The sequence below is a fragment of the Oncorhynchus mykiss genome, chromosome 23, assembly GCF_057628025.1.
Source record: "Oncorhynchus mykiss isolate SJ-2025 chromosome 23, ASM5762802v1, whole genome shotgun sequence".
NCBI classification, from domain to species: Eukaryota; Metazoa; Chordata; class Actinopteri; order Salmoniformes; family Salmonidae; genus Oncorhynchus; species Oncorhynchus mykiss.
Window position 1 is genome coordinate 41,029,758 of NC_143044.1, and position 25,359 is coordinate 41,055,116.

The 25,359-nt window shown below is 41.6% G+C and overlaps 1 protein-coding gene across 6 annotated transcripts in view; it reads left to right on the plus strand.

Moving 5' to 3' along the window:
- LOC110502948 (monocarboxylate transporter 4) overlaps nt 1–25,085 on the plus strand; it is a 33,418-nt gene extending 8,333 nt beyond the window's left edge. For 2 of the 6 annotated variants that reach the window (XM_036960742.2, XM_036960740.2), the window contains exons 2-7: nt 16,896–17,174; nt 19,191–19,334; nt 19,592–19,728; nt 19,918–20,385; nt 20,626–20,806; nt 21,406–25,085. In XM_036960742.2, coding sequence (XP_036816637.1) covers nt 16,952–17,174; nt 19,191–19,334; nt 19,592–19,728; nt 19,918–20,385; nt 20,626–20,806; nt 21,406–21,704 — 1,452 coding nt within the window. In that variant the 5' untranslated portion in view covers nt 16,896–16,951 and the 3' untranslated portion in view covers nt 21,705–25,085. Of the gene's footprint in view, nt 1–3,001; nt 3,097–12,535; nt 12,639–16,895; nt 17,175–19,190; nt 19,335–19,591; nt 19,729–19,917; nt 20,386–20,625; nt 20,807–21,405 lie in introns of those variants that run through there. The other 4 variants (XM_036960743.2, XM_090217496.1, XM_036960739.2 and 1 more) reach the window with 4 other exon arrangements.
- Nucleotides 25,086–25,359: the final 274 nt, after the last annotated feature.

Consider the following 25,359-nt stretch of genomic DNA (forward strand, 5'->3'; position numbering starts at 1 on the left):
GTTCCATTGCATTTCTACAGACAAAGGAATTCTCTGGTTGGAAAATTATTGAAGATTTATGTTAAAAACATCCTAACGATTGATTCTATACATCGTTTGACATGGACTGTAACGGAACTTTTTGACTTTTCGTCTGCTCATAGTGATCGCACGTCATGAATTTGGATTTGTGAACTGAACGCGCTAACAAAAGGAGGTATTTGGACATAAATGATGGACATTATTGACCAAAACAAACATTTATTGTGGAACTGGTATTCCTGGGATTGCATTCTGATGAAGATCATCAAAGGTAAGTGAATATTTATAATGCTTTTTCTGACTTCTGTTAACTACACAACATCCCGGATATCTGTTTGGGTTGTTTTGGTCTCTGAGCGCTGTACTCAGATTATAGCATGGTGGGCTTTTTCTGTAAAGTTTTTTTTTAAATCTGACACAGCGGTTGCATTAAGGAGAAGTGTATCTATAATTCCATGCATAATAGTTGTATCTTTTATCAATGTTTATTATGAGTATTTCTGTAAATTGATGTGGCTTTCTACAAAATCACCGGATGTTTTGGAACTACTTAACGTAACTCGCCAATGTAAACTGAGATTTTTTGATATAAATATGAACTTTATTGAACAAATACATACATGTATTGTGTATTAGTGTCATCTAATGAAGATCATCAAAGGTTAGTGATAAATGTATCTCTTTCTGCTTTTCTTTTAATCTCTATTTTTTTCTTTTTTTAATCTCTATTTCTGCTTTTTTATCTCTATTTCTGCTTTGGCTGGAAAAATGGCTGTGTTTTTCTGTCACTTGGCTCTGACCTAACATAATCGTTTGGTTTGCTTTCGCTGTAAAGCCTTTTTGAAATCGGACACTGTGGTGGGATTAACAAGAAGTGTATCTTTAAAATGGTGTAAAATACTTGTATGTTTGAGGAATTTTAATTATGGGATTTCTGTTGTTTTGAATTTGGCACTTTCACTGGCTGTTGTCATATCAATCCCGTTAGTGGGATCTCAGCCCAAAGAGGTTTTAAAGAAGTGGTAAGATAATGCAGATGCTAAGCTACAGGACTGTTTTGCTAGCACATACTGGAATATGTTCCGGGATTCTTCAGATGGCATTGAGGAGTACATCACATCAGTCACTGACTTCATCAATAACTGCATCAAAGACATCATCCCCACAGTGACTGTAAGTACATACCCCAACCAGAAGCCATGGATTACAGGCAACATCAGCACTGAGCTAAAGGGTAGAGCTGCTGCTTTCAAGGAGCGTGACTCTAACCCGGACGCTTATAAGAAATCCTGCTATGCGCTCAGACGAACCATCAAACAGGCAAGTGTCAATACAGGACTAAGATTGAATCGTACTACATCTGCTCCAACGCTCGTTGGATGTGGCAGGGCTTGCAAAATATTACAGACTACAAAGGGAAGCACAGCCGAGAGCTGCCCAGTAACACGAGCCTACCACATGAGCTAAATTACTTCTATGCTCGCTTTGAGGCAAGCAACACTAAAGCATGCATGAGAGCATCAGCTGTTTCAGATGACTGTGTGATTACGCTCTCTGTAGCCGATGTGAGTAAGACCTTTAAACAGGTCAACATTCACAAGGCCGCAGGGCCTGACGGATTACCAGGACGTTGTCTCCGAGCATGCGCTGACCAACTGGCAAGTGTCTTCACTGACATTTTCAACCTGTCCCTGACTGAGTGTGTAATACCGACATGTTTCAAGCAGACCACCAAAGTCCCTGTGCCCAAGAACACTAAAGGTAACCTGCCTAAATGACTACCGACCCATAGACAAAGCTACACATCTGTAGCTATGAAGTGCTTTGAAAGGATGGTCATAACAACATATCTGCCACTCTGATCCTCAACACGGGGGCCCCTCAGGGGTGCGTGCTCAGTCCCCTCCTGTACTCTCTGTTCACCCAGGACTGCATGGCCCAGGACTGCAACACAACAACACAACAGTGGTAGGCCTGATCACCGACAACGATGAGACAGCCTATAGGGAGAAGGTCAGAGAACTGGCCATGTGGTGCCAGGATAAGAACCTCTCCCTCAACGTGATCAAAACAAAGGAGATGATTGTGGACTACAAGAAAAGGAGGACCGAGCACGCCCCCATTCTCATCGACGGGGCTGTAGCCTCTCTAGCTGCAGCCTGTGTTATGCAGGCTGCAAGGAGTCATGAGATACATAATAAATAATACATTACATTACAACCCCCTCCCCCCCTTTTACACCACTGCTACTCTCTGTTGTTATCATCTATGCATAGTCACTCTAATAACTCTACCTACATGTACATATTACCTCAACTAACCGGTGCCCCTGCACACTGACTCTGTACCCCCTGTATATAGTCTCGCTATTTTACTGCTGCTCTTTAATTACTTGTTACTTTTATTTCTTATTCTTATCCATATTTTTTTTAAACTGCATTGTCGGTTAGGGGCTCGTAAGTAAGCATTTCACTGTAAGGTTGTATTCGGGCGCATGTGACTAACACAATTTGATTTGAACATTACTCAAACAGAGTGAGAGAGAGAGCGAGAAAGAGAGAGACATACATTTCAGATACACATACAGATACACAGATACTGCCAGCAGAAATTCGTAGCTGATGTTAGCTACATTAGGAGGGCTAAGCTAGCAGGTGGTTGGCTAACGCTACCTCGACAGCATGCAACTAATATAGCTCCTAGCCTACATGATACAAAAATATATATATTTAGCTATAAATGTATCACCGTTAGCATGTAAACAAAGCGTTGAATGCAAACTTGATCGCATGTTTCTATGGAAACCCTGGCGCGTTGTCCATCTGTGTAATTATGTCATGTACAAAATTGGTTTGTGAAAAAAAAAATGATTACACAACATTTAGCTACCTCCGACAAATGGGTATCATACCAACGTATAACCAACCCACAGACATGGAATAAATATGTGAAAGTGGAGGGCTTTAGGACCGAGCCCTCTTACGCAAGTTCCCTAGATCATTCCCTAAAATAAAAAACGCGCACGAGAAGGAGGCGTGAACGCATGGTTCGGACCAGAAGACAAAGCATCCTCAGGTATGAACAACCCTGATCATTAGGCAACTGCTGAACATTGGCATGATTGAAGTTTCATACCCGTTGATAATTTTGTATGTCATCGATTGCTGAGGTCCGTTTTGTCGATAAATCGTGACTTGCAGCCTCATTCAGTGGTGTTTATTATAAAGCTTCATTATAAGAGCTTTAATACAAAGTCATCACTTCATATACATATTGCATTACTTATTATTTTTTGTCTGTATGCCCCTATGGTCATTTTTGCACAACTGTAGCTGTGTAGCCTAAAGACCCGACGTTGAATTGCTTTGGATTGATTCAATGTCAGTCATAAATGAGCGTTTGGATCAAGTACGCTTCATCTCACAACCTCTACAAGCAAGAATGTTGAATTAAATTATATTTTAACGTACTTTATCGTTTGTCCGTGTGGTTGGTCCTTTTGCAGATAGGAATGTGAAAATATATCAACAGGAAAGTATAATTACATCAACTTTTCAAAGGGCTGGTAATGTGTCCAGATTTCTACCACCTGAAGCATGCACAGAGCTCGGAAAGTATGCATGGGTCTCATGCATGTATTTTAATCTTGTGCCATGCTTCGGGTGATAGAAATATAAACTCACAAGCAGCGCTTTGAAAAATTGATGTGATTATACTTTCCTGTGTATATATTGTCTCACATTTCTACATTCAAAAGGACCAACCACACGGCCAACCGTTGAAGTAAGTTAAAATATAATTTTATTCAACATAATGGCTTGTAGAGGTAGTGAAACGTTAATGATCCAAACGCGCATTTATGCCTAACGTAGAATTCAATGCAATTCAACGTAGGGTCTTCAGACTAGTAGATGTGATGAGTTTTAGTAGCCAAACAGGTTGTTGTGATAGGAAGATGTGTTTTTATGCAAAGTCAAACAGGTGTTTTTATGCAAAGTCAAACAGGTGAAGTTCCATATCAGAAACGGATGGTATTTAACATAGGATGTTTATCAATGATTTATATATACACTAAATTACTGACGGGGGCGCTGTTTTAAAAACACCGCGCCGCCATCTTGGCACTCACCCACAGTTGTAAAACAGATTTTAGAAGCTATAGAAATGCATTTATTAATATCTAAATTTGTTTTTGACATGTTTTTTATCAGACATCTTAATACATAACTTTTACATTATATTATGCAGGTTGAACACAAAAAATGTAAAATATATAAAAACATGTATCATTTTTAGAAAGTACAAATGTTACTGTTCCCACTACAATCCCTGAAACATTTGAATGTAAATACTGTAGAATTCCATTCATTCCTATGGACGACTGCTTCTTCTGGGGAGTGACAATATGGCCGACCGGTGGCTTCAAAGCCTCTCATTGACCAATACATAGTGTCAACAATATAAATCATTAATATATATCTTAGGAGAAATAGGAAATAAACACTTCTATTTCTCTTCTTTATTTCTCTTCTTTACATCCCTGTTAGTGCACATTTCACTTTTGCCAAGATAATCCATCCACCTGATAGTTGTGGCATATCAAGAAGCTGTTTAAACCGCATGATCATTACACAGGTTCACCATGTGCTGGGGACAAATCAAAGTATATTTGTCACGTGCGCCAAATACAGTGAAATGCTTACTTACAGACTCTGACCAATAGTGCAAAAAAGCTATTAGGTGAACAATAGGTAGGTAAAGAATAAAAAGACAGGCTATATACAGTAGCGAGGCTACATACAGACACCGGTTAGTCAGGCTGATTGAGGTAGTATGTACATGTCGATATGGTTAAAGTGACTATGCATATATGATGAACAGAGAGTAGCAGTAGCGTAAAAAAAGGGGTTTGCCGGGTGGGACACACTATCGTGTCCCACTCACTCTAAAATGTGCAGTTTTTTCACACAGCACAATGCCACAGATGTTTTGAGGGTGCGTGCAATTGGCATTCTGACTGCATGAATGTCCACCAGAGCTGTTGCCAGAGAATTTAATGTTCATTTCTCTACCATAAGCCGTTAATGTCATTTTAGAGAACTTGGAAGTATGTCAAACCGGCCTCACAACCACAGACATCGTGTATGGCGTTATGTGGGCGAGTGGTTTGCTGATGTCAACGTTGTTAACAAAGTTCCCCATGGTGGCGGTGGGTTTATGGTATTGGCGGGCGGACAACGAACACAATTGCATTTTATCGATGGAAATTTCAATGCACAGAGATACCTGCTCCTGAAGCTCATTGTCGTGCCATTGATCCGCCGCCATCCCCTCATGTTTCAGCATAATGCACAGCCCCATGTCACAGATCTGTCCACAATTCCTGGAATCTCAACATGTCCCAGTTCTACCATGGCTTGCATACTCACCAGACATGTCACCCATTGAGCATGTTTAGGATTCTCTGGATCAACGTGTGCGACAGCGTGTTCCAGTTCCCGACAATATACAGTAACTTTGGACAGCCATTGTAGAGGAGTCGAATAACATTCCACAGCCCACAATCAACTGCCTGATCAACTCTATGCAAAGGAGATGTGTCACACTGCATGAGGCAAATGGTGGTCACACCAGGTACTGACTGTTTTTCTGATCCAAGCCCCTACCTTTTGTTTTACGGTATCTGTGACCAACAGATGCACATCTATATTCCCAGTCATGTGAATCCATAGATTAGGGCCTAATGAATTTATTTCAATTGACTGATTTCAGTATATGAACTGGAACTCTGGAAAACCTTTGAAATTGTTGCATGTTACATTTTTATTTTTTGTTCAGTATAGTTGGAGGTACACTCCGCCAAAACCCATCGCCACTCAACTCCATGAGGTGTGATTTACATATTGTGGAGTTGAGAATTCTCAACTAGGCTATAGCCTATACTGTAAAGGTGAGAGTGAATTTGACAGTAACTTACAGCTAGTGGTAAGTTACTGTATTAGAATTACAGTAGGTGTACTGCAATATGAAATACAGTATCAAAGCAAGTACTGTGTAATGACACACCGTACAATACTGTTTCATTGACTTTATTGACTGTTAAAAAAAGAGTAAATGCTACCGTAATCTGAATGGATGAATTAATCAAATTCATTGAGGGGTAGGGGTTTGTATTTCACACTAGCTGTGACTACAGTACATGGGATTGGTGCAAGCAGGTTTACACACGACAGCTTATTAATGAATGTTTGGTGTTTTATTTCACTTACACTTACAACTGGAGGCCTTAACAAAGGCTTCCAGACTGGCAGCAACTACAGGGCAAAACAGACCAAAAGGACACATCAAAATACTCAACTATTAAAGGTTTTCGACTTTCTGCCACTTCATTCTGTCCCCTATACATTTAAAAGTGATGGGGTCTATAACCACATAGGAGTTGGTACAACGCTCTAACCCTAACCCACTAACGGGTGCAACAAATATAGCCTCTTACAAGGCAGACCTCAATTTGTTAATGAGCGGAGGAAACAACAATATCATGCACCCACTAGTGGTGAAAAGGTTTTTGGTGCTCCAAAAATACAGTATTGTATTCTGTTGGATGGAGAACACAGCAATTATTTCCTCGCACTGTAAAAAAAAAAAAGTTACTTGCTTTTACGGTAACTTACTGGCAGCCAGTTATCTGTAAGTTACTGTAAATTCCAAAGAAACTTTAGCTTAACAGTACATTACTGTATAGAAAGCACTTCTTTACAGTAATGTACTGTTAAACCAAAGCTCCTTTGGATTTTGTAGTAACATACTGTACTTAATTTTATTTATTTTTTACAAATATTCAGTAACTTGCAGGCTGCCAGTAAGTTACCATAAACAAAAGTAAACATTTTTTTTTACAGTGCACCATTTACAGTATGTTGCAGTATTTTAATTGTGATAGCTCTCAAAATAACCATATAATTTAGTTTTCGATTACAGTGTAAGTTGCTACTGTCATGTTGAGTGTGTAGGCTGTTGTGGTGTATGATCTGCACGGGCATCCTCTCCCTGACTCGGATCATAACATTGCTCAGCCTCAACAGGAAAAAGCTGTTAAACATTAGAAAGAGATTATGCATTATTCCGATCTCGTTTTATCTCCAGGGATTTCACACGTTCAAATTCTGAAACAAGATTGATGGTTTCAGCCTTTAGACATGTGGAGCAATGTGACTCCCATGCTATTTCATGGAAAGTATGAATAAGACCTAATAGCAAAGATAAGTCAGTGAGATTTGAGGCAAAAAAATACTGTATATATAAATTCACCAATTGCTTAATCAGCATTATTTTGTGACTTCAAAAGGACATGAATTTGCTAAAGTTTGTTTACTCAACAAACTGCTCGACGTGAGCTGAATTTGAACCAGTTTGTTGAGTAAAATTACAAATTAATGTTTGCTCAAAACCACACCCAGCATTATCATATTTCCCAGAATGCTCTATTGCAGGGTTTTTTTCTTCTCAATTGTTTGTTTCAATACCTGCGTTTTTGCATGTACGTTGGTTTAATCTTATGCTACACAAACATAAATAACAATTTTTTTTCTAAACTCATCCAATCTGTTATTAATTGTTGCACCTGATACAGAGATGGCGGTCCCAGTTAATGAGATTTAGGTAGTCTCAATAATCAATATTCCCCACCCTGGAAGTCTTTCTCAATGCAGATGTTTTTAAAATGTCATATTGTTGAATATCCTCAATGACTGTTCCAATAGGAATTACACATCACTGCAAGCCAGTGTAATGTCACTTCCAGGCTTGATGTGGCTTGTACACCAGGAGTTTCAGACCACTATGTTAGGGTGTAATGAGGTCCTCAAAGAAAGACCTTATGTTATGTATTGTCATAGTTTAATTTTTATGATGACATATTCACTTAGACAATCACATGGTGAATGCCCTGGCCTAAGAACCATTGAATACAACAACCATGTCTCTGTCGCTAAAAAAAAAAACACGGAAAAGTGGTGCGTGTATATGTATTCACCCCCTTTTGCTATGAAGCCCCAATTACCAATTACCTTCAGAAGTCACATAATTAGTTAGATTGCACACAGATGGACTTTATTTAAGTGTCACATGATCTCATTATATAAACACCTGTTCTGAAAGACCCCAGAGTCTGCAACACCACTAAGCAAGGGGCACCACCAAGCAAGCAGCACCATGAAGAACAAGGAGCTCTCCAAACATGTCAGGGACAAAGTTGTGGAGAAGTACAGATCAGGGTTGGGTTATAAAAATAAAATATCAGAAACTTTGAACATCCCACGGAGCACCATTTTATATCCATTATTACAAAATGGAAAGAATATGGCACCACAAAAAACCTGCCAAAAGAGGGCCGCCCACCAAAACTCACAGACCAGGCAAGGAGGGCATTAATCAGAGAGGCAACAAAGAGACCAAAGATAACCCTGAAGGAGCTGCAAAGCTCCACAGCGGAGATTGGAGTATCTGTCCTTAGGACCACTTTAAGCCGTACACTCCACAGACCTGGGCTTTATGGACGTGTGGCCAGAAAAAAGCCATTGTTTGAAGAAAAATAAAAAGCAAACACATTTGGTGTTCACCAAAAGGCATGTGGGAGACTCCCCAAACATGGAAGAAGGTACTCTGGTCAGATGATACTAAAATTGAGCTTTTTGGCCATCAAGGAAAACGCTATGTCTGGTGCAATCAAATCAAATAAAATGTATTTATATAGCCCTTCGTACATCAGCTGATATCTCAAAGTGCTGTACAGAAAACCAGCCTAAAACCCCAAACAGCAAGCAATGCAGGTGTAGAAGCACGGTGGCTAGGAAAAACTCCCTAGAAAGGCCAAAACCTAGGAAGAAACCTAGAGAGGAACCAGGCTATGTGGGGTGGCCAGTCCTCTTCTGGCTGTGCCGGGTGGAGATTATAACAGAACATGGCCAAGATGTTCAAATGTTCATAAATGACCAGCATGGTCGAATAATAATAAGGCAGAACAGTTTAAACTGGAGCAGCAGCACGGTCAGGTGGCAATCCCAACACCGCATCGCCCCGAGAATACCATCCCCACTGCGAAGCATGGGGGTGGCAGCATTATGCTGTGGGGATGTTTTTCATCTGCAGGGACTGGGAAACTGGTCAGAATTGAAGGGATGGTGGATGGCGCTAAATACAGGGAAATTCTTGAAGGAGACCTGTTTCAATCTTCCAGAGACTTGAGAGTGGGATGGAGGTTCACCTTCCAGTAGGACAATGACCCTAAGCATACTGCTAAAGCAACACTCGGGTGGTTTTATGGGGGAACATTTAAATGTCTTGGAATGGCCTAGTCAAAGCCCCGACCTCAATCCAATTGAGAATCTGTGGTATGACTTAAAGATTGCATTACACTGGCGGAACCCATCCAACTTGAAGGAGCTGGAGCAGTTTTGCCTTGCAGAATGGGCAAAAATCCCAGTGGCTAGATGTGCCAAGCTTATAGAGACATACCCCAAGAGACTTGCAGCTACAACAGGTGGCTCTAGAAAGTATTGACTTTGGGGGGGTGAATAGTTATGCATGCTCAAGTTCTGTTTTTGGGGGGTTTTATTTCTTGTTTATTTCACCCAAGAAAATATTTGTACATCTTTAGAGTGGTAGGCATGTTGTGTAAATCAAATGATACAAACCTCCAAAAAATACATTTTAATTCCTGGTTGTAAGGCAACAAAATAGGAAAATGCCAAGGGTGTGAATACTTTCGCAAGCCACTATCTTATACTTGCCTCAAGCTTACTTCAACTGTCGTACCCCATCAGAACCCAAAATATGCTTGTTTTACCCCAATGTTTGTAAACAATGTATAGCCTCAACATGGCTTAAACTATAACTTTGATTTCATGCATAGTCAGTCCTTGCATCCATTGCTCTGTTTTATACATTTGAGAGTGGTTACATTTCTCCAGGCCCATCCCTCATCTTTTTATCAAAACAGAGGCGTGGTGTCTGCAGTGTTATTGTTTCAAGTAAGGATTCTAGCTTTAAGTTGATTCAACACATTTTTTTACAGTGTACAGAACATACAGTGCATTCGGAAACCTTTCAGACCCCTTGACTTTGTTATGTTACAGCCTTATTCTAAAATTGATGAAATCGTTCCCCCCCTCCGTCAATCGACACACAATACCCCATAATGACAAAGTAAAAACAGGTTTTTAGAAGTGTTGACAAATTTATTTGCAGGGTAGCCTAGTGGTTAGAGCGTTGGAAGGTTGCAAGTTCAAATCCCCGAGCTGACAAGGTACAAATCTGTCGTTCTGCCCCTGAACAGGCAGTTATTGAAAATAAGAATTTGTTCTTAACTGACTTGCCTAGTTAAATAAAGGGAGAAAAAAAACAAAAAAAACGGTGTCACAGACCCTGTACACAGTACTTGAGTCTCCTTGGGTATGACTCTACAAGCTGTATCACAACCGGCTGTCATTGAGAGTACCATAGGGCAGTGCACAATTGGCCCAACGTCGTCTGGGTTTGGCCGGTGTAGGCCGTCATTGTCAATAAGAATTTGTTCTTTACTGACTTGCCTAGTTAAATATAAAAAAGCTTGACATGCCAGTATTTGGAGTTTCTCCCACTATTCCCTGCAGATCCTTCTCAAGCTCTGTTAGGTTGGATGGGGAGCGTCGCTGCACAGCTATTTTCAGGTCTCTACAGACCTGTTAAATCGAGTTCAAGTCTGGGCTTTGGATGGGCCACTCGGACATTGAGACACTCAAGGACATCCACTCTACCAAAAAGGCCTGATGGGTGGAGTGCTGCAGAGATGGGAGAACCTTCCAGAAGGACCACCATCTCCACAGAGGAACTCTGGAGCTCTGTAAGAGTGACCATCAGGTTTTTGGTCATCTCCCTGACCAAGGCCCTTCTCCCCTGGTTGCTCAGTTTGGCCAGGCGACCAGCTCTAGGGATTTGTATTTCATTTTTTTATTTGACCTTTTATTTAACTAGGCAAGTCAGTTAAGAACACATTCTTATTTACAATGACAGCCTAGGAACAGTGGGTCAACTGCCTTGTTCAGGGGCAGAACAACAGATCTTTACCTTGTCAGCTCGGGAATTCGATCTATCAACCTTTCAGTTACTGGCCCAATGCTCTAACCACTAGGCTACCTCCGGCCCAAGAGGAAGAGTCATGGTGGTTCCAGACTTCTTCCATTTAATAATGATGTAGGCCACTGTGTTCTTGGGGACCTTCAATGCTGCAGAAATGTTTTGGTACCATTCCCCAGATCTGTGCCTCAACAAAATCCTGTCTCGGACCTCTACGGACAATTCCTTCGACCTTGTGGCTTGGTTTTTGCACTGTCAACTGTGGGACGATGTATAGACAGTTGTGTGCCTTTCTAAATCATGTCCAATCAATTGAATTTACCACAAGTGGAATCCAATATGGTTGAAGAACCATCTCAAGGATGATCAATGGAAACAGGATGCACCTGAGCTTAATTTCGAGTCTCATAGCAAAGGGTCTGAATACATTTGCTCTGTTTTCACTTTGTCATTATGTGGTATTGTGTGTAGAATAATGTAATACATTTTAGAACAAGGCTGTAACTTAACAAAATGTGGAAAAAGGCAAGGGAATACTTTGTAAATGAACTATATATATTCTGAGATGTCCAGGTGTGCCTACATTCTTCAGTCCAAGAAGGTCTAGAACAGTAGTTAGGTGACCGAGATTGTAGTGTTTTGTGTGCTTGGTCATCCAAGCCATGAATGGAATACTCTCACTCTTAATCATTACATTGTGCTGTAAGTTAACTACTGGTTTAGGATTCAGGGTTCAACAGATGTTCACTGCTTTGGCAGGAAACTTATTCCTGAAGCCAAGAGAGACAGTAATGCCACATAGATATGGTTGGCTGGTACTTGTTGGCTTCTGGAAGCCCCGATGATAAAATAACAGGTCCCAAGGCTTGTCCTGTGCCAGACCCATACTTTTAGCTATAGTGTTGGTGTAGAGGGGGAACACATCTAGCCTGTGACACAACCTGCCTGGTCCCACTGGATCTTTATCCATGAATATTCTGAACAGACATCAGTACTCTGTCATAGCCAATCAGTGGTCTACAAGGATCAGTGCCACAGGTGTGCGAGAGAATGTGTTTGCAAATGTGGTGTATGTCAGTTTGGCCTGGCAGAAGGTCTAGCAGGAAAGCATTCGATCTTGATGCCATGGGATGTCCAATCCCAAACTGACACGGCCTTCTAGGCAATGTGAGCAACACGGTAACAGTGCACCCCTCTTCGTTAAAGGTCTGAATGTTTCCCGCCTGTACAGCATTGCCTGTTATCCACAGAGAAAGTGATCCTAGTAATCGTGCATGTGTCCTGGGATTGGAAATGTCAATCTTATTTTAGGAGAGCTGATAGTGGGGTGCTGGCTGAATGCTGCATGGAGCACGAGGGGTTGGGATACCCGGTTATAGAGGTGGGGCTAGGGGAGAAGTGTATGTTTGCCTGTTGGTTGGGAGCCAGGAGTAGTACTGGAGTAGTTCATACAGCAGACGTGCACCTCACATCCCATTCAGAGAGTTACAGCTGCATCAAGGGTAGGTGATTTGCTATAGATTCAATGCTGTGGAATCTGATGTTTACTTTGATTTAAAAAAAATATATATATATTAATCAGTGTCGATAGATTATCAACAATATTCAAGTTGTATTTATTCTGTCACTTGCTGGCAAAAAAAGTATTCCTGAATGTGTAGATGGCTTTTTAGTGGAAAGGAATTCTGTTGACAAACTTGTAACCACACTGTTAAGAAAATGGCCTTTTGAATGTTTTTGTACTAGTGGAGAGCTCTCCTTTGTCTACACCCATTCAGCGTTGTGCACACCCTCTTAAGCCAGCCCCACCCACCTCTTTGCATTTTTAAAGAGTGTAATATGGTTTGGTTGCATTATTCAATAGTGATAAGGTGTCCAATCAAACGCATCTTTTGACCAACAGGTCAAATGTGTTCATTGTGCAGATACTCCTCTAAGAAAACCAATGGTCCAAACCGCATGTCTCTATCATAAACTAAATGTTATTGGAGTTTTTACTCTTGTAGGATGGTCAAAATTAGGGCGGGTAAATCAATGGAGGACAAAAGTTTTTAAAAATCTGTAAAATAGCATTGCGTCAGCTAGGCCAGATGCTGTGAGAGAATTAAGGCAAACTGACAGGCTCACCGTTGAACTCGTCATCTTTCTTCTCAAATCAGGAGGACATAAAACAATATAGAGGTAAGATGCATATCAATTTTGAGACATGACGTAGTATTTTAGTATACGCTTTTCATATTGCAAAATTCCTGTTATTTTTAGATGTTTCCTCACAAAAACAAGCGTATCTCTCTGACGTCAACAGAGCTTTTTAGGAGAGAAGTGGGAGGGAAGGCAGGAGGGAGAGCGCCAACCTAGTTGAGCTATGCTATTTTCTAGATATTATTGACTCAGACCCATATTTGTTTATTTATTTTCCCATTTGTCCTCGTTACAACACTACATAGCCATAATGACATTTGAAATGTCTCTTCCTTTGAAACCTTTTGAGTGTAATGTTTACTGTTAATTTCTGATTGTTTATTTCACTTGCTTTGGCAATGTAAACATGTTTCCCTTGCCAATAAAGCCCTCTGGGAGAGATGTATTTTAGTAAAAAAAATACATTTATGAATATAAATCACAGAAAACATGACCCCACTCCACTTTCACCACTGTAGTGTTGATTCTCTCTTCCAGAGCTGCAATTGACACAAACGAGCAACGTAGGCTAAATATTATTCAAACTGACTTCATTAACATATAAACAGTATAGGCCTATGTCAATCACTGTGAAATGCATTTCATATTCAATTCATTGATTTCTATTTTGCTACTTATAGGCTACTGTCTGTAATTTGTATCAATATATTTCATGATGTGTAACATAACGTGCACAATGATGTGCCACATCTGTGATTTGCCTCCTTGGGAATGATCCTGGCCTCCACAAAGTTTATCCCCCCCTCGGCAGGTAATAACCTAAAATATGAAACAGTCATCCCCTCGGCTACCCTCCCTGAGACCGTTTCACTGCAGCCTCCTTATATAAGAGACTGCTGTTGGCTACTGGGACAGTTCAACTACTTCTCTGATATAGTTCAGTGAGTCAAATCGGAGGGCCTGTTATCCGGACCTCTGGCAGTCTCTATGGTGGTGCCACAGGGTTCAATTCTCGGGCCGACTCTTTTCTCTGTATATATCAATGATGTCGCTCTTGCTGCTGGTGATTCTCTGATCCACCTCTACGCAGACGACACCATTCTGTATACTTCTGGCCCTTCTTTGGACACTGTGCTAACAAATGTCCAAACAAGCTTCAACGCCATACAACACTCCTTCCGTGGCCTCCAACTGCTTTTAAATTCTAGTAAAACTAAGTGCATGCTCTTCAACCGATTTGCTGCCCACACCCTCCCGCCTGACTAGCATCATTACTCTGGACGGTTCTGACTTAGAATATGTAGACAACTACAAATACATAGGTGTTTGGCTAGACTCTAAACTCTCCTTCCAGACTCACATTAAGCATCTCCAATCCAAAAGTAAATCTGGAATCGGTTTCCTATTTTGCAACAAAGCTTCCTTCACTCATGCTGCCAAACATACTCTCGTAAAACTGACCATCCTACCGATCCTTGACTTTGGTGATGTCATTTACAAAATAGCCTCCAACACTCTACTCAGCAAATTGGATGCAGTCTATCACAGTGCCATCCGTTTTGTCACCAAATACTACCTACCACTGCGACCTGTATGCTCTCGTTGGCTGGCCTTCACTACATATTTGTCGCTAAACCCACTGGATCCAGGTCATCTATAAGTCTTTGCTAGGTAAAGCCCCGCCTTATCTCAGCTCACTGGTCATCATAGCAACACCCACCCGCAACACTCGCTCCAGCAGTGTTAGCAACACTTCCTTTGGCCGCCTTTCCTTCCAGTTCTCTGCTGCCAATGACTGGAACGAATTGCAAAAATCAAAAAAATAAGCTGGAGACTTATCTCCCTCTCTAAATTTAAGCATCAGCTGTCAGAGCAGCTTACCGATCACTGTACCTGTACATAGCCAATCTGTAAATAGCCCATCCAACTACCTCATCCCCATATTGTTACTTATCCTCTTGCTCTTTTGCACCCCAGTGTTTCTACTTGCACATCTATCACTCCAGTGTTAATGCTAAATTGTAATTATTTTGCCTATTTATTGTCTACATTTGCACACATAAATACAAGCATTTCGCTACACTCGCATTAACATCTGCTAACCATGTGTATGTGACAAATAAAATTTGATTTGAAATAGAAAAATCTTTATTTTATTTTGTGTTATTGACTGTACGTTTGTTTGTAACTCTGTCGCTTTGCTTTATCTTGGCCAGGTCGCAGTTGCAAATGAGAACTTGTTCTCAACTGGCCTACCTGGTTAAATAAAGGTGAAATATTAACATAAAAAGCAACTTCCTGGACTATCACAGATATTGTGTAATACCTTGACTACAAACCTTTTTTCTGTACTAAAGAAATAAATGAGAGATCAGAGGGCTAATAGACTCTGAAGGAGTATATAACCGATAGTCTAACTGCAGATCTGAATTTTCCCAGAAGTGTCCCATTGACGCTTTTTTTTGTGTACTGTGGAGGACGCTGCTGCGTCTTTTCTGCAGGGTGTGGGTGCTGGAACAGGATGTCTCCTTGTTTTGATTTGCTGTTATAGTTCTTCATTGGTTTCAGCTCATCCAGGAACACACAGAGAAAGACCCTTCTCCCTCTTCTGCCCCCCTCCCCCCCTTTCAAATTGAGATTACAGCCACCCAAATGGCACCATTGAATAACAATGGAACTAGCCTTGGACCAGGCAGCAAATGGCCTCTATCAATGGAAACCCTTCTACTTTGCACAACAACCAGATGTTGCAGAATGCAGTCCCTGGAAAACAACATGGGACCAGACTGCTACAATAATAAGAGTTTGAACCTCACTGAAAACCTTACATTCTCTTCCCCAAAGGACACAGAGTGCCAAAACCTTACATCTCCTACTCTTTGGCTCTGAGTGTCCTTTTGAGAATGTCCGATATCATTGTGTTACTATGCTATGTCTTTCACTATGCTTCGTGTACATTTTTATTTCAGATAGTAATAACTTTAAAAAATAATAATAATCATGATCTATGTCAATTTTGGTATCCACGGAAACACAAGGAAATGACATGAACATTGAAACAGGTTCTGTGACTGCACCAAGAAGGTACAGCCAGTTATTCAATTGTTGTCAAACTGTCCATGTCCCATAGGGGACTCCCTCCTGGATGACCTCTGTAGCACACAAATATGTTTTTAATTGATACACATTGCTAAAATATTAGCTTATGTACCACAGACAAGCCATTATTTCCCAACTCTTAAATTCTAGGCCTCGGTCTATTGCCAAGTGTTGTATCCATGCTGTTTTATTGTTAACTACAGTAGCTTTCACTTGATTGAAAATCCCTATCCCAAAACACCATTCCTTTATTCTGTATCATCTGTGGTGTATTTCTTTCAACAAATGTGTTTTTTACAAGAGTGTTGTTTCTGGTACCAGACAGATCTAACGGCTCACTACCAAGTATTACTAATGTTTTAGTCTTATGGAGTTATACTTTGAAGACCAATAATGGACTGGTGCCCCAATCTCATAACTTGTAGTAATAACTTGACCCTCAATTATACACTGTGTGTCTAACCCTGATGTTACCCACTTCTCTATTACTGTCTACATCTACGTCTCTTCTCTCTCAGTTCTGACCCAAGCTGACGGGACAGAGGGTTGAGGGAATCTCCTAGCAGAGAGCATCATGGGAGGAGCCGTGGTAGACGATGAGCCTAGTGATGTGAAGGCGCCAGACGGAGGGTGGGGCTGGGCCGTGCTGGCCGGAGGGTTTGTCATCACTGGGTTCTCCTATGCCTTCCCCAAGGCTGTCAGTGTGTTCTTCAAGGAACTGATCAGGGAGTTCGGAGTGGGATACAGCGACTGTGCGTGGATTTCTTCTATACTGTTGGCCATGCTCTACGGCACAGGTACACACACACGCATGCATACATACATGCATACGTGCATACTGGTATTGTGTATATCCAACTGAAGTGTTTTCCCAATGGTGAGACAGTACAAGAAAGAGTAGAGAAGGTGTCAGACCTGGGCGTTACAACCTCCAGAGTCTACACCAAACTGACAGGATCTTCATGTATGTCATTTTATTTTACTAGGTATTTGTATTAATTATTGATCCCCAGTAGTTCCTGCCAGGGCAGAAGCTACTCTCCCTGGGGTTTATTATTGATCCCCAGTAGTTCCTGCAAGGGCAGTAGCTACTCTCCCTGGGGTTTATTATTGATCCCCAGTAGTTCCTGCAAGGGCAGTAGCTACTCTCCCTGGGGTTTATTATTGATCCCCAGTAGTTCCTGCCAAGGCAGTAGCTACTCTCCCTGGGGTTTATTATTGATCCCCAGTAGTTCCTGCCAGGGCAGAAGCTACTCTCCCTGGGGTTTATTATTGATCCCCAGTAGTTCCTGCAAGGGCAGTAGCTACTCTCCCTGGGGTTTATTATTGATCCCCAGTAGTTCCTGCCAAGGCAGAAGCTACTCTCCCTGGGGTTTATTATTGATCCCCAGTAGTTCCTGCCAAGGCAGAAGCTACTCTCCCTGGGGTTTATTATTGATCCCCAGTAGTTCCTGCCAGGGCAGAAGCTACTCTCCCTGGGGTTTATTATTGATCCCCAGTAGTTCCTGCAAGGGCAGTAGCTACTCTTCCTGGGGTTTATTATTGATCCCCAGTAGTTCCTGCCAAGGCAGCAGCTACTCTTCCTGGGGTTTATTATTGATCCCCAGTAGTTCCTGCCAAGGCAGAAGCTACTCTTCCTGGGGTTTATTATTGATCCCCAGTAGTTCCTGCCAGGGCAGCAGCTACTCTCCCTGGGGTTTATTATTGATCCCCAGTAGTTCCTGCCAGGGCAGCAGCTACTCTCCCTGGGGTTTATTATTGATCCCCAGTACCTGCCAAGGCAGAAGCTACTCTTCCTGGGGTTTATTATTGATCCCCAGTAGTTCATGCCAAGGCAGCAGCTACTCTTCCTGGGGTTTATTATTGATCCCCAGTAGTTCCTGCCAAGGCAGCAGCTACTCTTCCTGGGGTTTATTATGGATCCCCAGTAGTTCCTGCCAGAGCAGCAGCTACTCTTCCTGGGGTTTATTGTGGCTCCCCAGTAGTTCCTGCCACAGCAGCAGCTACTCTTCCTGGGGTTTATTATGGATCCCCAGTAGTTCCTGCCACAGCAGCAGCTACTCTTCCTGGGGTTTATTATGGATCCCCAGTAGTTCCTGCCACAGCAGCAGCTACTCTTCCTGGGGTTTATTGTGGCTCCCCAGTAAGGGGGGGAGGGAATTACGTCACAAAACATTTAAATTAAACAATGCATCATACAACACATTGTTACACCACTACTTTACCACTGAAAATGTACAAAATGTATACTACAACAATATTACAATATTACTATGTTCGGTCAGTCGCATTGAAATGAAACCTCTCTTTTACAAGAGATACCAGGCCAAAAATAGCAGCACAAAACTTCAGAGACATTTACAACCCAAAGCACTAAGCATACATTATCTACATTGAACAGAATAAATGTTTGGGGGGGACGTTTGGTGAAATTGACAGCACCCCAATTCATTTTCCACCATAGATTTTAGATTTCAACTCATTCAAAGAGAGGCTCCTGTAATTTCCTGTCCTTTTGTAGCTCATTCCAAGTGGAAGGGGCAGAGAACTGGAACACTTTTTTATTTATTACTCAGCTCTGTACTGGCCTACACACACCTCATTGTGTTAGAGCGTTGGACTAGTAACCGGAAGGTTGCAAGTTCAAACCCCCTAGCTGACAAGGTACAAATCTGTCGTTCTGCCCCTGAACAGGCAGTTAACCCACTGTTCCTAGGCCGTCATTGAAAATAAGAATTTGTTCTTAACTGACTTGCCCAGTTAAATAAAGGTAAAAAAATAAAAAAATTAAAAAAATATGTGTGTGTCTGCAGGTCCACTGTGCAGTGTGCTGGTGAACAAGTTTGGGTGTCGGCCAGTGATGATGGTGGGAGGGCTCTTTGCCTCCTTGGGAATGATTCTGGCGTCCTTGGCCACCAGTATCATACATATTTACCTCTGTACTGGAGTTATAACGGGTTAGTAAACACACATCTACCTCTGTACTGGATATAACGGGTTGGTAAACACTGGAGTTATAACGGGTTACTCTGTACTAGAGTTATAACGGGTTGGTAAACACATCTACCTCCGTACTGGAAATATATCAGGTTAGTAAACACACATCTACCTCTGTACTGGAGTTATAACGGGTTAGTAAACACACATCTACCTCTGTAGAGTTATATCAGGTTAGTAAACACACACAATTGAACTGTTTCCCTTTTTCTACCAGGTCTGGGCCTGGCGCTGAACTTCCAGCCATCTCTGATCATGCTGAATCGTTACTTTAGTGAGAAAAGGCCTCTAGCTAACGGACTGTCTGCTGCCGGGAGCCCCGTGGCCCTCTGCTGCCTCTCGCCTCTGGGACAGGTACTACACTTCTCCTCTTCAGTCTCCCTCTCTGCAGTTGTAGATCAGTATTATGATGTAGGGAGAAACATGTATGAACACAATGAAAGATGTGTGAAAAAAATAAATACAATGGGGAAATTATATGCTCTTTTGGAGTTACGGATCATTGATATTGTTAATGTTTTTCGTCATATTTCACCCCCAAAGGTGCTGCAATACCACTACGGTTGGAGAGGCGGCTTCCTCATCCTGGGAGGTCTGCTGCTCAACTGCTGCGCATGTGGGGCCCTGATGAGGCCCCTGGTGGGCCCCAAGAAGCCCCAGGTCCAGGAGTTGCAGGCTGTAGACCAAGCAGAAAAAAAGCCCAAACCTCTGAAGAAGCTCCTGGACTTTAGCGTATTTAAAGACCGAGGTTTCCTCATCTATGCCATAGCTGCGTCCATCATGGTACTGGGTCTGTTTGTGCCCCCTGTGTTTGTGGTGAGCTATGCCAAGGAGATGGGGAATGAAGACACCAAGTCTGCCCTCCTCCTCACCATCCTAGGGTTTGTTGATATCTTCGCCCGGCCCACGTGTGGGCTGATTGCGGGGATGAAGTGGGTCCGTCCTAGATGTGTGTATCTGTTCAGCTTCGCCATACTCTTTAATGGCATCACCGACGTGGTCAGCTCACAGGTAAGGCTGGAACGAGTTTTGATTGATATTATTTGGATGGATGTATTTACACTGTATATGGATGTTAACAATACACACATCCTATTTAATACATTTATTGTATCATTAAGGCATTACTGTATTGACCGGATCTCGAGATACGAAGCTATTGGATCCATATAATTAAAATGATTCATCAGTAATGGTAATTATATTTCTATGGTTGTATAATGTAACTAAATGTTGCTTCTCTTTTGGCAGGCGACAGACTACCCTGGTCTGGTGGTGTTCTGTATCTTCTTTGGCCTCTCTTACGGGATGGTAGGGGCGCTGCAGTTCGAGGTTCTCATGGCCATCGTGGGCACCAAGAAGTTCTCCAGTGCTTTAGGGCTGGTGTTGCTCATGGAGGCAATCGCTGTGCTGGTGGGACCGCCTGGAGCAGGTCGGTACCCACAGGGAAGCATTAGGTTAGAGTTAGTTGTGGACATGTCCTTAGGGTTATGGCTAGTGTTAGGGTTCAAACAGGTTGTGGACATGACGCTAGGATTACTGTTAGGGTTATGGCTAGTGTTAGGGTTCAACCAGGGTGTGGACATGGGGTTAGGATTAATGTTAGGGTTATGGCTAGTGTTAGGGTTCAACCAGGGTGTGGACATGGGGTTAGGGTTCAACCAGGGTGTGGACATGGGGTTAGGGCTGAGCCGGGGTGTGGGCATGGGGTTAGGGCTGAGCCGGGGTGTGGGCATGGGGTTAGGGCTGAGCCGGGGTGTGGGAATGGGGTTAGGGCTGAGCCGGGGTGTGGGAATGGGGTTAGGGCTGAGCCGGGGTGTGGATATGGGGTTAGGGCTGAGCCTGGGTTAGTGGTCTAGAACGAAGTCTTCAAACAATCAGAAGCCAGTATAGACAGAAATGACATAAGAACATTTTTAGCTACTAATAAACTGCTTTAGCTAGTAATAAATCGCTTATGCCTTGAATGGATAGGAGGTAATGAACTCTTCATACCTGTATAACCTCTCTCTTCTCCTTTCCTCTGCGTAGGTCGTCTGCTGGACACCACCCATAACTACATGCATGTGTTCCTGCTTGCTGGCTGTGAGGTCATTCTGGCCTCTATTGTCATCTGCCTGGGCAACTTCCTGTGCATCAAGAAGAAGCCAGACGAGCCCGAAGCCCATCTAGAGAATGGAGCCCCCGCAGAGATGGAGAAGCTCAACAGCCTGCCAGAGGGAGGGAAGACTGAGAGCGAGCAGCCGGACGGGGTGAGGGCAGGCTCGGGAAAGGCGATGGAGGGAGCAGAGAAGAGTGGAGGGGTGGGGAACCCAGAGACGGCTCTGTGATAGAGGGGAGATTGCTAATGAATTACGGAGAGAGTGACTGATGAGCCTGATGAAGCACCAATAGGGAAGACATGAGTACACACTCTGACGGAGGGAGGGAGGGATGGATTGCGGTGCGCTGTACGTGTTTGGTGTTGTGTACTTTAATATGCACAGTGTTACATAGTGTTGTTTTTACAGTAACATATCTAGTGTTGATATAGGAGTTAAATTAACTCTGTAGGTGTTAAATTAACACTGAGTGGTGTAATAGAACCCCAATGTTGGTGTTTATAACCAGCTTTGACTCCAATCATTATCATATTTCCCAGCATGGTAAATTGCATGTTTTTTTTTCAAATCTTTGTTTTATGTTTTTGCAGATTAATTAATCTTGTTCTACTCAAATATAACGTGCATTTTTCTAAACTAATCCAATATGTTACCTGGACTTATTGCACCCGTTACTGAAATGGTTGTTCCAGTTTAGATACTTTTGGTAGTCTCCTACAGTATCTTAGTATTCCCAATCCTGGCAATCATTCTGAATAAAAAATAAAACATTCCAAATGTTGGATATCCCACTCTGGCTGGATTCCATTAGGAATTACACATCACTTTACAAGCCAGCATAAATTTACTTGCAGGCCAAACCGTGAGTTTCAGGCCACTCACAGGATACATCAAAATAAGGCCTTATGTAATATGTATTGTCATAAAGAATTCAATTTTAATGATAACATTTGCTTAGGATCTCAGTTGGTGAAGGCCACAAGACTGAAAATGAACAAATGCAACAACCATGTCTCTGTCATTAACAAATACAGTCATGGGTGGTAACTCCACAATTTACTTGAAAGACAACCTGGGAAATTTGAAAATAATGCTTTACACTAAGCGGTTTGTTAATTTAACACTGGAAAGTGTGGACCCATATAGACACTGGAAGAGTGGTAGATTTAACACTGGAGAACTAGCTGTGTACAGACTAGCATGCATACCAGAAAGAACACTAAATGTTTTCTGGAATTGCACTGCCACACACACTTGCAGGAACCAAAGAGCATGTGCACACACACCCATTCAACCTTGAACTAACCAATACTTGTCACTGCCTGACTCATCAGTTGTTGATACAGAAAATAATAACAAACAACTTCGTTTCCAGGACATTTCCACAGTGACGGTATTTGTTTATGGAGACACTCCCCAGTGAGGAGAGATGAACGAAACAATGGAATTCTTCTTTCCTCCTGGGTGACAGTGACTTCTTTCCTCCTGGGTGACAGTGGCTTCCAGTGACAGGAGATCTTGAAGTGACTTATTTTCAAAGACAAGAAACATCTCTGTACGAGAAGAGTTTTATTATTATTTTAAAAAAATTAAGACCTCGAGCTGGTTTCCCAAACCCAGATTCAGCTTAGTCCTGGACTGAGAAGCATGCTCAATAGAAATTCTTAATTGAAAGTGTTTTTTAGTTCAGGACTAGGTGTGATCTGTGTTTGAGAAAGTAGCCACAAAAGTATTATTTCAACTACCCATGTTGTGGCAGGTTGCAGGCAACATGGGTTATTGTATGATTGATGGTGTGACATATACTATTTTATTAAAGGTCCAATGCAACAGTTTTAAAAAATCTCAATATCAAATCATTTCTGGGTAACAATTTAAGTACCTTTCTGTGATTGTTTTCAATTAAAATGGTAAAATAAAATAAAGCTTTCTTAGCAAAGAGCAATTTCTCAAGGAAGAATATTGATAATACTGTCAGAGTGGTCTGAGTGTGGAAGGGAAAACTAGCAGTTATTGGCAAAGAGGTTTGAAACTCTGTTTCTTATTGGTCTATTGATGTCACCAGGCAGGACAAAACTCCATCCCACCAAAACAGGCTTCAATTTCAGGCAGTCTTTTCAAACAGCTCTTACACTTAAAGGGCATTTTCACAATTTCACAGTATTATTCCAACCTCCGTGTCGAAATAAAAACAGAAATCATGTTTTTGACTGCACTAGGTCTTTATGGTATAATGTTACTGAGTTATAAAGGTTACAGTAAGGTCTAGGTGCTTGGTGAAATTTTATGAGAGCATCTCTCTGTGTTGAAGTCATTATCAGTTTATTTCAATAAAAAAGTCATCTTCAGCCAGTAACCTAACACGCACACACACAGTTTCTGATATAAATATATTTTTACTCCATGAACTGAATAAGTTTAAGCCTTATTTTATTACATATATGTCACTGTTTGTCTTCCAATGTAAGGACTTTGTCATAGCTGAGATGTTTGATAAATCACATTGAACTGGACATTTTTATATATATATATATATATATATATACACAGTGCCTTGCGAAAGTATTCGGCCCCCTTGAACTTTGCGACCTTTTGCCACATTTCAGGCTTCAAACATAAAGATATAAAACTGTATTTTTTTGTGAAGAATCAACAACAAGTGGGACACAATCATGAAGTGGAACGACATTTATTGGATATTTCAAACTTTTTTAACAAATCAAAAACTGAAAAATACTTTCGCAAGGCACTGTATATATATATATATATATATATATATATATATATATATATATATACTGAGGGCATTAGCGTGTCACTTTTCTGCTAGAATGCAGTGCTTGTGTCAGTGTTTTTGTTCGGACTGCAGATGTACATTTTAAAGGATATTTCAAGCATTTGTCTGTTGTTTACGCTGACAGGTGGAGTAAGAATGTTGGCAGTCTACAGCTGGGAGTCTACAAAGATCCTGTTGTGTAGTGTTGGTGTATCCAAACTTAACCAAACCCTACACAACTGTCTATCTCTTTAGATCTGAAAAGCGGGACCCCTTAACATGTGACAGGATATGACATTATAGCTAACCCCAGCCCACTGATGTAATATGGAGTAAGACCTATTTTTGCCTTAAACCTGATACAATGGCTTCTGGGGATGCTGTGAAATTGACCATATGAAAAGCTGATTACCCAGTAATAGAATGTATATAGTGGTATTTTGATATTTTCTTACACTGATGCAGTGTATTACAATGCCTGTGATGTCACCTGATAAGTTATCCCAGCTAAACAAAGTGAAGCACTTTGCTCTGCTCTACGAAGGTTGGCTTTGCACTTGTAAAACTGTGTGTAGTCAGTATTGTCCTATATGTTTCTGCATGTTGGTATATTGTATATATTGGTCTGCCTATCTTGTCTGTCTGTGTGAGATCTTTGTATTTATGAATTATAGATCTGCAGACACTTATAAACCACAACCATGTCCACGAGCACCCTCATGGTTGAATGTCAAACGTTCATGTGGATTTATTCAATTCACATTCTTCTGAGATACGGCTGCTTCTTGACGTGTTCCTATGCCATCCCAATAAATATCTATTCTGTGGAGAAAGTGGCTGGTTCTTTAACGCTTGATAGTGAGCATGTTGACTCTCTTTAGATGCTCTATTGGGAATGGAAACACAAACATGTTAGTGAGTGTTTAATCCAAGGCCTACTCTCCAATCCTCGTAGGCAGGATGTGTTGTATTTAGTACCATAGATGGAGGTAGTCTTGGTGGTAGCACAATGTGCCAAATAAACAACGGCCCTTAATCACTTCAGATGGGATTGGCAACTAGACATTGAGATCGGCTTGAGAACCATGGTAAACACACTTCGTAGGG